This window comes from Tasmannia lanceolata, unplaced genomic scaffold (assembly GCF_043159265.1).
Source record: "Tasmannia lanceolata isolate RefF3 unplaced genomic scaffold, GAP_Taslan_0.1 ptg000003l, whole genome shotgun sequence".
In the NCBI taxonomy this organism is placed as follows: Eukaryota; Viridiplantae; Streptophyta; class Magnoliopsida; order Canellales; family Winteraceae; genus Tasmannia; species Tasmannia lanceolata.
In genome coordinates, this window is record NW_027518680.1 from 57,755,573 (window position 1) to 57,766,929 (window position 11,357).

Below are 11,357 nucleotides of genomic sequence, written 5' to 3' on the forward strand. Positions count from 1 at the left end.
TTTGCGCTGGTTTTGTCGTAAGTCTGTTTCTTCCATATCGGTTTCAGTCTGCTCGATTTTGTGGGTATCGTCTCATTTGGCATTCGGACAGTGGCATTGGCCTTGTACGGTTAGGGGCGCAACTTGGGTCGGGTTAGGTTGAGCTTTTGCTAAAAAAATGAATTAGAATCCACCCGAATTCTAAAAAATGAATTTGTTGTCACATGATATTATTGCCAAAAATGCGATTAGGCCATCTTAATAAAGCTTAATTGAAAGGAAGCAAAAAGGTTTAACTAACATGTGCCTGATTAAGAAAAGAACAAATGGAGTATGAAGAAATGGGAATATTAAACAGCCAAAATCATAAACACAAATTGTTGATGCATCTTTTTTTCTTCTTTTTTTTTTTTTTGCAATTTTTTAGAATTTAGGGCCTATTCTCCGCGGGCTTCTCTTATTTTTGCCTTGCGGAGAATGAGGAAGGATGAAAAATCAGGGAGGATGAGCTTTTTCGCCAGATTTTTCGAAGCCATGTGGATTTGATTTGGATGATTCTCATTCTCCTGTTTCTGCCTGTTTTGTATGCTCTTCCATTGGGAGAAAGAGAATGGTTACTGAACATTCCTTTGTTTCAATTCTCAAATTCTTGAGTGAACTTAGTCTATGGTACAAGAGTCAACTCGGGTGACTCAATGATTGATGCGGTCAATTTTTCATTAACTCAGCTGGTCATTTGGTGGTGCTTATTGTGGTTGGGCCACAATCCAAAAGTTTCACGAAAATCCTAACCCTTCATTTGATGAAAATCTACATGTCGGACAATCTTGGGCGTTAGATTGGTTCGATATTTGATTGGGGCCTCTTCTATGTTGGGCCCACTTGATACCCTGATCCAATCATCATACACATTCCATGCCTCTATGGGAAGGATTGTAACAGCCCATTTACAGTTGATCGATTCATTTTATTGGATGATTATTCTAGCAATAATCTGATAACATTAGAAAAGACTCTAACCCTGACTCTTCCTCATCTTTATCTTCACTGTTACGATATTTTCTTATTTGCCATACATCGGTGTAGTTTCTCAAATTAGTGGAGAATCATATGATACTTCTACTGTGTAAATTATCTTTGTAAGTATTGAGAAATGGAGAAATTTCATATGTATACCTTCTAAAATTAAATAATTAAATAAGATAATTGTTGCAACGCGAGTTGCTAGCATAAATATTCAACTCTTTGATGAATCTCAACTACTTTCCCTCTCTAAATGCAGTTATATTCATCAACCTCCGATCTCTAACAGTTGCCATAAATGAACTTCTGAGAACGAACTTAAGCTCTGATACCAAATGCTGCAATATAAGTAAAAACCCTAATTTGGAGAATTAAATTCCTACTTTGAAGAATTGGTAAAATCAAGATAAACAAAGGGAAATGATATCAGCACAACCATGTTTTAATAATTGTACAAGCCCAGTTTCTCTTTTTTTTTTATTAATTGGCTTGTCCGAGCTTTTTGGGAACTGTAATAACCTTTAACAACTCTTTAAATAAGAAAAGATAAGATGAGTTTGTGTGAATATCAAAAAAATGTTGTGCTGATAACATTTCCCTAAACAAAACTCAGCTAAAACTGTGGTGCTGATGGTGAAATGTGATGTGGCCTTCCCCCAATGGGGAGCTTGTGGTCTACAAATTACATGGTCCATGCACAGTATGTAAGGTAAAGAGCTATTTGGAAATCACAACCAAAAAGTGTGATGTTGCTGCATTAGCACAACTGTTAGGACCCAATACCAAGCTAATCTAGGGGGTGTCCTTTATCATTTCACATGGGGAGAAATGCTATTATTCTTTGAGCATCTGAGATTTTTCACCCTTTCACTCCCTGTTTGGATAGCAAGAAAAATTATTTCTCAAGGTAGAGAAATTTTGGAAATATTTTTCCTTTTCAAACTTTCCACAAAATTCTTGCAATCCAAAGAGGCCAACTGTGCTCATCATCAAAGAGGCCAAGTGTAGGGTGGCCAGCAAAAGGCAAAATAATATCTTCCTCTCTGTACAGGAGCAATAAAGCAAAAGTGGAAGAGAGTAATGTTTTCAATGTGCTGCTAATAAAAAGCTAAAAGTGAAAGGGGGAATTGCTTTTTGGCTTGGGGGAAAAAGTTTAAGTTGGCAAGAGGAATCTTTGAAAAATGATTACGTAGTTTATTAATGTTGAATGTGTACAGATTTCACTTGCATGCATACAAAAAGATTTTGTGTTTTTTAATCTTCATGTCATTCTCTTTTTACTGAGTGGAAAAGAAAGTTGGGTGTGAATCTTTGAAAGTGAAACTGTAAAAGGGGATTGTCTTTCACAACCATTTTTTAATAATTGCACAAACCTAGCTTGTCTTTTCTTTTTTTTAATTGGCTTATGAGACCTGTCTAGGAACTGTAATAACCTTTGACAGCTCTTTAATAATAAAAGACAAGATGGGTTAGTGCAAATATCAAAACAATGTTGTGCTGATAACATTTCCCTTGTCTTTGATACATTTTCCTGAAGAGAAAATTTGGGATATCTTTTTCCTTAGTACAGATTAATGTGAAAATGAACTTCATTTGACACCAATAATTTTTCTTAGTGAATTAGTATTGACAAGCATAAAGTTTTGCATTTTGCACCAGGGAATTATTATTATTATTGACACCTATAACTTTAGGCATTTACATCATCAGTTAGTTATTTGCTTGTACTTTTCTTATGTACAGATTAAAGATAGGGGACTGATGTCCACACTACCATATTTTGATAATGGCACTTCTCACTTTGTTTTACTCTTTTTAAATTAGCTTTTTATGGCTATTGTAATACTCAGTATGCTATTAGCTAGGGCTGCAACTCGAGCCGGGTTTTACCCGACCCGCATCGACCCGACCCGAAAATAGCTTGGGTTGGATTCAGGTTTCATGGGTTTCGGGTCGAGCCGGGTTGAGCATTCAAAAGCCCGCATGAATCTCGGGTCGAGCCGGGTTTGAAGGGGCCCGACCCGAGTTACATAAGTTATAGTATGTACATTTTTTTCTATTGTTAGTTAAAAGTTAAAAGTGAAAACCTACGCACCCACTGTTATTGTATGTGAGTGTAATTTTTGCTTCTATGAGTTGAGTTGATTCAAGTGTTTGATTCAGCATTGTTTGATTGTAATTACAACATTGTTTGATTACAACATTGTTTGATTCAAGTGTAATGTGAGTGTAATTACATCATTGTTTGATTCAAGTGTAATGTGAGTGTAATTTCTGCTTCTATGAGTTGAGTTGCCTTGCCAAACAAGAATTTTCCTTAAAAAATTGCGTCAACGTGAAAAAACCCCACCCGACCCGAGATTTATCATGGGTAGGCTGGGTTTGGGAATAGTGGGTTTTCCGAACAAAAACCCGACCCGACCCGACCCGAGATATTTCTCGGGTAGGGTTGGGTTCTCCAAAACCTGACCCGCCCGACCCGAGTTGCAGCCCTACTATTAGCATCCAATCATATACTTTTGAATAGCTTTTTATGGCTATTACAAGACTCAGTATGCTATTAGCATCCAATAATAAAAGTGTAAAACAAAGTGAGTAGTACCATTATCAAAGTATGGTAGTGTGGACATAAGTCCCCTAAAGCTAATGCTCATACTTTTCACTTGAATTAATGAAAAGCAATATGTTAAGATATTTTACAAGGGAACTGGTAATAACACCACTAAATTTAGGATTTTTCCACCAGGGTTTTGATATTGATACCCATAAATTTAGGTATTTTACATCTGTTTATCTTGATTTGCTTTTACATTTTCAGTACAGAATACAAAACTGAGCTAATAATTTTGACTGGCATGGTTGCTTGTAAATCCAAAATATTTAAATTTAGGCATTCTCCACCATGGAATTGGTATTGACACCTATAAATTTTGGCACTTTGCACCATAGATAACATTGGTGCCATACCTAATTTTAAGGACTTTATAGTAACCCACTTTTCACCATGTCAGTATGCCTACCTTAATTTGCTTTTAGTTTATTACATATAAGACAAACTAAAATGTGTGCCATACCTAATTTTAAGGATTTCTATAGCAACCCCCTTCTTCTCCATGTCAGTTTCTTATTTGATTTCCTTCATATTTAGAACACTCTAACATGGTTGTCATGCCCAATTTTAAGGTGTCTAAATTACCCCCCTACCTTTTGAAATATACTCATTCTGTCTTCAAAAGTGGGTAAGCAATCACCTAAATAAAAATCAAGATTTCATTGGCATGGTTACTTGCATGGTGAAACAAATTATAAAATATGGGATTTGCTAGGTAATTTCGCAGAAAGCCATTTGGTGGCTCACTTTTGCAGCAGAGAATAGCCACCTCAGATAAATTAAATGAATAAAACAAAATCTGCTACGATGTGGCTGTTCTCTGCTGCCAAAGTGAGCCGCGGAACGGCTTTTTGTGAGATCGCCTAGCAAATCTTTCAAAATGTTTTTTCTTAGAAAATTGGCCTTTACACTTGTAAAATTTAGTCATTTTCCAACATGGAATTGCTATTGACCTGGGCCGTCCCTTTTAAAGGTAGGGTATTAAGGTATAAGAGATCAAGGCCTATCAAATGTCACTTTTTAAAGGGGATTGATACCAACACTCCTTTCTATAAGGGCAGTCTGTGCACTTTTGTGAAATTGGTGATTACTGAGCATATTGAGAAGGGAAATAATATCAGCACAACCATATTTTAATATAATTGCACCGACCCAGCTTGTGTTTTCTTTTTTGATTGGCTTGTGAGGGCTCTCTGGGAACTACCTTTTGACCTTTTTACTAGGGGTGCAACTCGGGTCGGGCCCAACCTGAGCCCGGCGTTCAACGCGGTTTTGGCTCAGGTTGGGTTGGCATTTTCCCAGCTTGGGTTGGGTTAGGGTTGGAAAAAGCAAACACGACTTAATTTCGGGTTGGGTTAGAGTTGAGGCCTTGGCAACCCAACCCGAACCCGACCTCAGTCCTCTAATTTCATCATGATTTTCTTAGTACTTTGTTTTTTTCGTGTATTTTTCTGTTTGGCCCTAGATGAACCCGAAACCAACCCGACCCAATTTGGAGGCGGGTTGGATTAGGGTTCACAATTCTCTACCCGAGGCTTGGGTTGGGTCGGGTTAGGGTTGAGGGAATGCTATCTCGGGTTGGGTTAGGGTTGGCCTCAACCCGACCTGAGTTGCACCCCTACTTTGGACAGCTCTTTAAGTACCAAAAGACAAGATGTGTTTGTGCAAAGAACAAAACATGGTTGTGATTATATCAGCTCCCATTGAACTGATATCAGAACAACCATATTTTTTATTTGCACAAACACATCTTGTCTTTTTCTTTGGGAACTATAATAACCTCTTGACAGCTCTTTAAATACTAAAAGACAAGATGTGTCAGTGCAAATAACAAAACATGCTTGTGCTATCATTTCCCACCGAGAATTGTAACAAGCTTTAAAAGTAAGCTAACATGGTGTACGTAAGTGCCATTCTTGCATCGAGTGTGGGATTATAATTTCCCAGGCTCAGTTTGGTTGCAGGTATTTACCTCATAGAGTAGTCGTGTAAATAGTCCCAACAGGGAAGTGACAAGCGTTGGATTTACCAGGAACTTACCTCGTAGTGGGTTAATTTCCTCGTAGTCGTAGAGTGTCATTACCAATATAACGAGAGAAGAAAGAGAGCCGGGGAAAGATAGAGAGAGAGAGAAGGCATCATATCATTCCCAATAAATTCAATTAAAAAAACAGCAGTAGGGGGCCAGAGTCAGTTTCTCATTTGGGTGCCTAATTTCAAGTTGCCTATACCTTGGGTAATTTAATTATTTGTTTCCCAAGTGGGTTAATTTGATAATCACCTGAACAAACACAAAAACACATATTCTAAAACAAATGAAAACGATGTAACAAAAGAAAATGTTTCTGCAATCTTTGTGTTTATGTGAAACTCCTTATAGCCTACTTGGCTTGGGAGGCTATATTTATAATTAGAAACAAGCCAATAACCTATTAGGAAAATAGATGTACAAGGAATGATATAGAATTACAAAGGAGACTGCTATATTGAGAGATCTACACATCTCTTCCATTTACTTCACTTCCAATCTCATCCATGATTTTGAGAGGTCATCTTTAAAATCTCTACTGCTGGTAGCTTTGATTTGCTATTCTTGGAGCTGTGCAAATCTTGGAGATTTCTATCTTTAATGCTATTCTTGGAGATGTGCAAATCTTGAAGATGTCTATCTTTAATAATTCTCATTTGGGTGCCTAATTTTAAGTTGTTTATAGCAGCTAAACCTTTGGTTATCTAATTATTTGTTTCTCTAGTGGGTTAATTTGAGAATCACCTAAACAAACACAAAAACACATATCTGAAGTGTGGCAGCAGTTTCACAGATCACCAATGAAATTTCTCAGAAAAAAAAAAGCATCAAAACCATAAACAACAGTAAGTAATTTTGTGTTTTGGTCTATGTAAAAGAAGTGATGCTTATAAAAAAGAGCCACATACCCATTAGCGTTAAGGTGGTGGGAGAGGGGGGAGAATATGTTCTCCACTACAACTACAAAGACAAGCTGCCAAATTCTCATTAAATTAATCAATTACCACTGCCTCCCTTCATATACAAAAAGCATGAACGAAAACCCACCAAAGAGTGATGCCCTCCCTACCATTAACACATCCCACCAGCCTGCCACAATACCCACTACTCAAAAGGAATCCAAACAACCCTTTTTCTCATCAGAGAGCCAAAAACAAACTCCAGTAGGGAATTTTTCTAGATGATTTAAACCCTTAGAAGAATATCACATTGTCCACCCAACTTTCAAGGCAGCTTTCTTTTCAACCTCTTACCAAGATCATTCCTAAAAAACAAAGAGCTAGGGGGAGAAGACCCATATTAGCCTTTGTAAGAAAACCACTACTGTTGTCATTGCTGCTGCTTATGCCAGTGGGGCCCAAACCACCAGAGCTGATTCCTCCACCAATTACCCCTCCTGGGGGAGAGAAGGAGGAGGGTGGTGTTATTGTTGTTGAGCCTGGAGGAGCTATTGTGTTTGTGCTTGGTGTAGTAGTTCCAGCAGCACTGAACATAGAAAAGGCAAAAATAAAATCAATCAAAGTTATTTTTGAAAGAAAATGATCAACCAAAGAACCCAAAAGACCAAAAAAAGAACACATCAAATGTAAATGGTCCAATAGAAAGAAAAGGAAAAATTAAATCAAAGATTTTTTTTTTTAAGGAATAAGATCAACACATCAAATGGAAATGATTAAATAGAAAGAAAAGGAAAAATTAAATCAAAGTTTTTTGAAAGAATATGATCAACCTCGGAACCCAAAAGGCCAGGAAAAGAACACATCAAGTGGAAATGATTCAATAGAAAGAAAAGGAAAAACCTAATCAACCAAAGGTCTTTGAAAGAATATGATCAACCAAAGAACCCAAAAAGCCAGAAAAAGAACACATCAAATGGAAATGATTCAATACAGAAAATAAAAAGAACATTTTCTGCATAAATAAAAATGTGGGGGTAGGTCTATCAAACCACCTTTGACCTTTCACCACTAGTACGAAAGAATAACATACCCACCTAACAACCAAATCCTCAATACAGAAATACTGAACAAAACTAACTAATCACATGTATAAATATGAAAAATAATAATAATCACAGATAGAAGAATACTGAAAACACAGGAAAATGACAAAGTGGGGTGTTTCTTGTTAGATTAGGTAGAGATGGGCGTTGAGACTCTATTCAAAGCCTACTCAAAATTCAGACCTTTTTAGACAAATGGGTGGAGAAACAAACCTCAGAAAAGTTCATGTTTTAGACAAAAGGGAGAAATCTCAACACCCAAAAATAAAGAAAAAAAAAGGATTTTTTATAGTCGATGAAAAAAAAAGGTAGAACAAGCATTGCACATGGTAGGTAGAACAAGCATTGCACCTGGTAGGTGATACACAACAGATTCTCAATCCAAGACCCTTAACAACACATAGAAATGGAGGAAAACTGAACAGCTAAAGAATAGACATTTTTATACTAGAATCAACATTGTACAAAAACATGAGTAATTTCACCAAAGGAACAAATTTCATACCAATAAAAAAGGACATAACAACAAACCTGGTGGTTGAAGGGTAAGAACAAGTAGTACCCTGGCCTGTAAGAAAACACCCAAGAAAACAAAGGAAAAAAAATCAGTCAATCCTAATATAGTTTAATATTTTATTTTTTAACTTTTTATTTTTCTAGATTTAAAATGGTGGGTTTTTCTTTGGGGTTTACCTGGGTCTGTTGTAGTGGTCACTGCAGTGCCTGAAAAATCACAGGTCCCTTGTGCCTGTCCTTTCTTTTGGAAGTAGCTATTGGCAGCATAAGAGCAATGGCCTTTCACAGTATTGGGATTATAACAAGCTCCATTTTGTAGAAGAGGATTGCAATCAGCCCCAGCTCCACAAGCATAATCCAATGTCTTTTGAAGGGCTGTATCACTCACATCACTCCTACAAACACACCATGTTGCACCTTCCAAAACCCAAAAACACCACATTCAGTCAATCTAAAGAAATTTATAACAGAAGAGAGAAATGAGGGAAACCCATGTCTGAAAACTGTCATTTAAAGGACTAAATACTACATGAAAGAAAGAATAATAAAAGAAAAAGAGGGGGGGGAACCCATCACTCCAAACACACCAAAGTTGCATCTTTTAAATCCAAATCAACACATTCAGCTCATCTAAGGAAATTTATAACAAAAGAGGAAGAAAAAAGAGGGAAAAACATGTCTGAAAACTGCCATTTAAAAGACTAAATCCTGCATGAAAGAAAGAAAAGTAAAAGAAAAATGGGGGAAACCCATCACTCCAAACACACCAAGTTGCATCTTTCAAAACCGAAATGACCACATTTAGCCCATCTAAAGAAATTCACAACAAAAGAGATAGAAAACAGTGAAACCCATTTCCAAAAATCTCTTACAAAGGTCTAAATCACAAGTGTGAGAAAGAAAACAAAAGAAAGGGAGGAAAAACCCATGTCTAAAAACCATCAAAACTTATCTAAAAATATTATTTTCTTTCATGAAGAAAAAACCCAAAACTTATCTGAAAGTTCGAAAAACCTACTACAAAGGTCTAAATCTCAACTGTGGGAAAGAAAATAAAAGAAAAGGAGGAAAAACCCATGTCTAAAAAACATCAAAACTTATCTGAAAAAAAAAATTACAAAGAAAAAACCCAAAACTAATCTGAAAGCATGTTCTACAAAGGCCAAAGAGCTTACCCAAACTACCATCAATCATGGCCAAGAGGAGCACTGAAAGCACAACAACAGCTGCCATGAATGTGATAAAAATGAAGTGAAGTTAATGGGTTTTAGGGATTAAGAATGGTTGAATAGTGAAAAGGAGAGATTTTTTTCAAAGAAGTGAGAAACAGGAAATGAGAAATGTGGTGTGGGGAATGGGAATTTCTAGACAAATAATGTGGGGTGATGTAGACGATGGAGGTTGTGGCTGTCTGTTTCTGAATGCTTTTGTTGTTTACTAGTTTTCACTTTCTTTATTTCTCTCTTGGGAGAGTGTTTATAGGGAAGTGAGCAAAGCTGAGCTTTTGCCCCCTTTCCTTTTAAAACGGTCATAAACTCATTCATGTGGTAAGGACTGTGGTGTATGGTCTAAGCTTAACTCACCTGGTTGGTGAAGTGGGGCCCACCCATTTGTTCTCTGTTGTCTTTTTTGTGGTGAGTTGCTGACTGCTGACATTGCTGAGCTGACACTGTTATGTTCTTTGTTTCAGCATCGGCAATTCATATCAAAGTGCTTGAACTTCAGAATTAAGGGGAGCCTGGATCCAGTAACAATGAAAAAGAAAAATGGAAAATTACAGATACACCCCCTCATCTTTGGTACATTCAATGATAACCTTATAGTTTCAAACTCATCAACTACACCCCTAACTTTTCAATGTGTATAAGGTAGACCCCCTCTGTTAAAACACTATCAATGCTAAGTAAGACTTCTGGTTCAACCCAACTGCATACGAAACAATTCAGAATTAGAGGTGGTCGAACTTATACTTTGAGTCATTCCATCATATTAAAGTGACGGACTGTCACAAACAATATCAATGCTAAGTAAGATTTTTGGTTCAACCCAACTGCATATGAATCAATTCAGAATTAGAGGGGGTCTAACTTATACTTGAGTCATTCCATCAGATTAAAGTGACGGACTGTTAAGGGAGGAGATCTACTTTAAACACATTGAAAAGTCAGGGGTGTAGTTGATGAGTTTGAAACTATAGGGTTGTCGTTAACTCTGTCAGAAAGTTGAGGGGGTGTAACCGTAATTTTCCCAAAAGAAAATTGTAGAAAATAATGTTTTCTATGGAAAAAGTATTTCATGGAAAAAATTCCAAAGTCCAAGCTTGCAGTTTTCCTTGGGAACAAGAAAAATATAGACGGGAAAAAATCCATGGAAAATAAGTTTAGCAAATGCTGGAAAATTTATTTTCCATGGACTAAAATTCATAATCAAATTGTTGCTCACTTTTTTGTCATGACCAAAAACAGTCTCATGCCTTGTGAATGGGACCTAGTGGAACAACTCTCATCCGATTGGTTGGACGTGTGACATAGTGGATCATGATCCAACGGCTGTGATAGATTTGTAGGTCGACTAGATAGATTCATTTCAATGATCAAATTTAATCGGGCGCCATGTGATGTTTCTTTTAAGAGTTCCCAACACATTGATTTGAGATCTTCAGCAATATGAGTAATCTCAAATTGTTACATTTCTAGTATTATTAAGAAATAAACCACCTAAATTAGCAAATTATACTTGTCAAAATAGGATCATCAAATTCCTAATCATGGATTAATTAGCAAGTGAATGAATATATGTACCTGAATAAGAATTGGAATTAGCAGGGGACAGAAGCTTTTATCAATTTTCCAAAGGAGATTAGGCAACAAAGCATGTGATGAGGTGTGGTTTTTTAATTAAAATAGTCTGTACTGAATGTGAGAATGCTTACTTTTTGTGCCAAGCTAATACAACTATACAAGGTTCTTGCCAATGCAACAACTTTTCTTTATGCTTGGTTTATGTCTTATAATGAGGAATTAAATAATTGCATTGATTAATCATACTTCAAAAAGAAATGTTCTCTTTGTTAGGTTTACCTCTTGCATGCTATTAGTTCATGTGGATCCATAAAGAGAATTGCAAGATTACTCTTTAGCTTAGCGTTTGGTAGCTTTTACAAGTGAGTATTGATTAATCATACTTCAAAAAGAAAT

At 36.5% G+C, this 11,357-nt stretch overlaps 1 protein-coding gene across 2 annotated transcripts; it reads right to left on the bottom strand.

Moving 5' to 3' along the window:
- Nucleotides 1-6,607: 6,607 nt before the first annotated feature.
- Nucleotides 6,608-9,656, bottom strand: LOC143856688 (PLASMODESMATA CALLOSE-BINDING PROTEIN 2-like). Of its 2 annotated transcripts, none has more exons than XM_077366956.1 (4): nt 9,336-9,650; nt 8,338-8,577; nt 8,176-8,212; nt 6,608-7,127 (listed from the first exon to the last, which is right to left on the bottom strand). In XM_077366956.1, the coding sequence occupies exons 1-4, from the start codon at nt 9,391-9,393 to the stop codon at nt 6,884-6,886; spliced, it is 579 nt and encodes a 192-aa protein (XP_077223071.1). In that variant the 5' UTR covers nt 9,394-9,650; the 3' UTR covers nt 6,608-6,883. The 2 variants fall into 2 exon arrangements, with proteins under 2 accessions (XP_077223071.1, XP_077223076.1); XM_077366961.1 differs by having other exon boundaries at nt 6,955-7,127; nt 8,150-8,212; nt 9,336-9,656.
- Between the last annotated feature and the right edge of the window lie 1,701 nt (nt 9,657-11,357).

Excerpts from the sequence above, each read along its gene's own strand:
- LOC143856688 (XM_077366956.1), bottom strand. The coding sequence starts at position 9,393 with ATGGCAGCTGTTGTTGTGCTTTCAGTGCTCCTCTTGGCCATGATTGAT. Across the intron at positions 8,578-9,335 it reads CATGATTGATGGTAGTTTGG|GTGCAACATGGTGTGTTTGT; the intron begins GTAAGCTCTTTG and ends GGGTTTTGGAAG. Across the intron at positions 7,128-8,175 it reads TCTTACCCTTCAACCACCAG|TGCTGCTGGAACTACTACAC; the intron begins GTTTGTTGTTAT and ends TTCTATGTTCAG.